This window comes from Nicotiana tabacum, chromosome 16, assembly GCF_000715075.1.
Source record: "Nicotiana tabacum cultivar K326 chromosome 16, ASM71507v2, whole genome shotgun sequence".
NCBI classification, from domain to species: Eukaryota; Viridiplantae; Streptophyta; class Magnoliopsida; order Solanales; family Solanaceae; genus Nicotiana; species Nicotiana tabacum.
Window position 1 is genome coordinate 116,021,509 of NC_134095.1, and position 3,684 is coordinate 116,025,192.

Consider the following 3,684-nt stretch of genomic DNA (forward strand, 5'->3'; position numbering starts at 1 on the left):
TATCCGGTTAGGCCTGTTTAGGCCCACTACCCTAACAGGCTCGCAGGCCTGGGCTGGTCCCGGGCCTAACCGACCCACTTGCCAGCCTTAATTTAGCCACACAAGATTTGATTGAAGAACAAATATTTCGAAGTTAAAGTTGAAAACATAATCGAGCCTTTTTGAACTTTGAAGTGATCACGTTATTGTTAAGTGTCATGTCCATAGCCTTGTAATGTAGGACATCTGTTCTTTTTTCTTTTTCTGCTTTGGTCCCTCAAGTGAAAATAACACAAATAGTAGTAACCAGTAGGTTATAAGACATTGACAGCAAGTTGCCCAGCCCATTTAGATATTTCTCAGCAAAATATCCCTACCCCAAGCCGACCAATATCCAATATTAGATTTTTATGAGACAAATCAAGACAGAAAAGACCCACTACTATAGTAAAGCTAGCTCAACTTTCACAATCTCATTAGTTATTCAATTTTCCAAAATTAAAAATTATGGCAGATGAGGATGTTTCAGAAAGCTTCAGTGAATGGCAGCAAATCCCATCTCCATATTCTACTACTGGCAAAGATCAGTTAAACAACAGAAATGATGTAGATGTCACCACAGAAGACTTACCAATTAACAATGATCCTCAACTGTTTCAAGAACCACATAACTCAGCAGTTTCTGCTGCAGAAACTACTTTGTCAGTGCCTGATAATAATCAGAAAGGTGAAGGAAAACTATGGTTGAAGAAGCATTTGAGAGAATTAACTTCTCGGATTGTTCAGATTGTTTCCAAGGCCAAAAATTATGCTGCTTCTAAAGTGGGAATTGGAATTTTCATTTCAACTAGAACTAGACTGTTAGCAGTATTTTTGGTTCCCTTGTTTTATTTGATGATACATAGGTGGCGGAGGCAAAAACAGATTGACACTACTAAGAAACTTGTGCTTCTTATCAAAGAAAAAGACCAGGTATATATAGTCAATGTATAGAAGTTAAATTCCACACACAATTCTTGATCTGTGTTCTTACCATTCCCTAGTTATAAGATTACCCCTGGATTGATTAAGTTGCAGAATATATTCTCTGTTTGCTATACCGTCAGCATCGTTTGTTTCGATATATTTTAGTTTTTATAGGGAATAGTTGTTATATTTAAAATAACATTTGACATTTAAATATATTTTGGCTGTTGAAGACAAAAATTATCCAAAAATTAATTTTTTTAATGTTACATAAAAAAGATAAGAAATTTATTCAAATTTAAATACTCAAAAGATATGTAAATTTTACTAATTAAATATTAAAGAAAGCTAACACATTATTAATAAATTCTTAACTAAATATATAAAGATTTAAACTCTAATGCATACGTTTTAAAGCTACTAGAAGATTAAATTATTTCAAGATTGATGAAAAAACGCGGTAATTATAGCTTGTTTCGTAGATTCTAGTCTCTTACTAGCGATATAACGCTTGAATTAGCAAAGACGTCCAAACTTTCAACGAAAAGATATTTAACAGCTATTCCTTGACGACAACATAAGAGGTTAACAGTTGAATTTTCTATCTTGGTCCAAGTAGCGGCTCTAGGTTGAGGTTAAAATCTTTAAACTTATTATTGGTGATCTTATTATTAGAGATTCTACATGGAAGTTATAGAGAGGTAATTTTACAAAGAACGTACTGCTATAAAGATCGATGTTGCTTTGATAGGTAAAAATCGGTTATAGAGAAGTAAAATATAACATAAAAAATCAGTTCCGAGTATTTTTATAGTGAATAAATGGTATGAGGATGCTGTTATAAAGAGGTCTGACTATATAATGAAGTGTACCAAACTAATTAGTTTATTGGAAGCTGTTATTTTATACTTGTCAAATACTTGCTATATACATTTGAGTCATAAGCTAATTGTAGCTACTAACTTCATTCTTGCAGAAAATCAACCAGCTCTCTTTCCAAATTAGCCACATGAATGACTCGTTCCTAGCGCGACGAATGGTTCCAGTTCTTCGAGTTGGCTAATTGATTCACTAGCCATTAATTGTTTCTTGGCAACCTCTGAGGGTATATATGGAGCTTTCACTTCCATGAATGTTGAATTTGAAATCTACAACTCTTATACTGTATTTAAAGAAACCAGGATATGTGTACGAAAAGACAGATATTTATCAGTATTTGATAATTGATATGGCATATGTGCTCTGTAGATGTTTTTCAGTGTAATGCTTGCTTTCTTTTTAGTTTCTCTTTGCTGGTGTTTTAAAGAAGTAATATCTGAATAAGATAAGAGAATTTTAAGATACCACTAACTTTAATTGAAAAAGAAGAATAAGAAGGGTCAACAAAGTTACATATTCTGCAGTGCAGAATTCCTTATGTCAAACATAGCTACAATCTCCAAGGGCTTTTTGACTTACTTTTTTTTTTTTTAACGGTGTCGAAACCAGAAATTTTTTAAAGAGTATTTAAACTTTAATATATATTTATAAAAAATAATTTTTGACATATATATATAGTAAAATTTTCTATGTGCTCAATATAATTTTCCGATCAAGGGTGTTCAACTGGACACCTTTCACTCTATATGACTACGCCACTGCCATTTGATATTCGGTACTTATATTAGGGTCCCAATTAATTCGGGTTCGCAGCTCATAAAGTTCATTAATAAGGAAAGTGTCACACCTCAACCTCGGAAGGAGCAACCGGCACACGATGCTCGAAGGCCCGTGCGATTCAGCGTCTATACACAAACCTCTTTAACATGATATCTCGGCCAACAAATGTAATACTAAAATTAAAATATTCACAATTGAATTTTGAAAGAAACGTTAACGTTTTATACATATTCATAATTGTTGCCAACAAGATTATAACCAACCTTTACATAAATCCAAACACTAGTCTACAAGCCTCTAAGAACGCCAAAAACATGTATACATATGACTTGACCGGGACAGGGCCACACCGTACCCAAAATGACCGGGACATACATATTAGTACCTATCGGCTTTTGAACAGCTACTCTAAATAAGTGGAGTGCGACCACCAACAATTGAAACGTGTATCCTATTAGGGAGGAATGCCACCGGATCTATATGTACCTGTGGGTATGGACACAACGCCCAAAAGAAAGGGGCGTCAGTACGAAGTATATGTTGAGTATGTAAAACTGATGACATATATAAATCGAAGGCAATGCATAAAAGACGTGAGTACACAACTTCAACCTGGATCTCGAAGAAAAGGTCACTGGGGATGTATATGCTGGTAATTTTGAATTACAATTGCATACAAGTTTTACAAAAAGAAGCCACTCTTCGGGGCATATCATATCATATCATATCATATCGTGCCACGTTATATCATACCCGACTTCAAGGAGGACTCGGTGAAGTCTCATACTTTCATCATAATGTACCTAGCCTCAAGAGGTCTCGGTTGTGTCTAGTCTCAAGGGAATTCAGTGATATCACGTTAACACATTATTCCATACCTGGCCACATCGGGGTTCAGTGATATTACATAACATATTATTCATATCGCCTTATCAAGGCTCGGTAGTATTTAGCTAACTCATCATTTCATACCCGGTTCTATCGAAGACTCGGTTAATTAAAATAAATACATAGATGTGAAGGTATGATATAAATTCAATTATAAGGAAATCATGTTAGACTCAAAACGAACAATATTCT

The 3,684-nt window shown here is 34.3% G+C and overlaps 1 protein-coding gene across 1 annotated transcript; it reads left to right on the plus strand.

Moving 5' to 3' along the window:
• The first annotated feature begins 359 nt into the window (after window positions 1-359).
• LOC107799328 (uncharacterized) lies at window positions 360-2,209 on the plus strand. The gene is made up of 2 exons (XM_016622429.2): window positions 360-951; window positions 1,922-2,209. The coding sequence occupies exons 1-2, from the start codon at window positions 487-489 to the stop codon at window positions 2,006-2,008; spliced, it is 552 nt and encodes a 183-aa protein (XP_016477915.1). The 5' UTR covers window positions 360-486; the 3' UTR covers window positions 2,009-2,209.
• The last annotated feature ends 1,475 nt before the right edge of the window (window positions 2,210-3,684 follow it).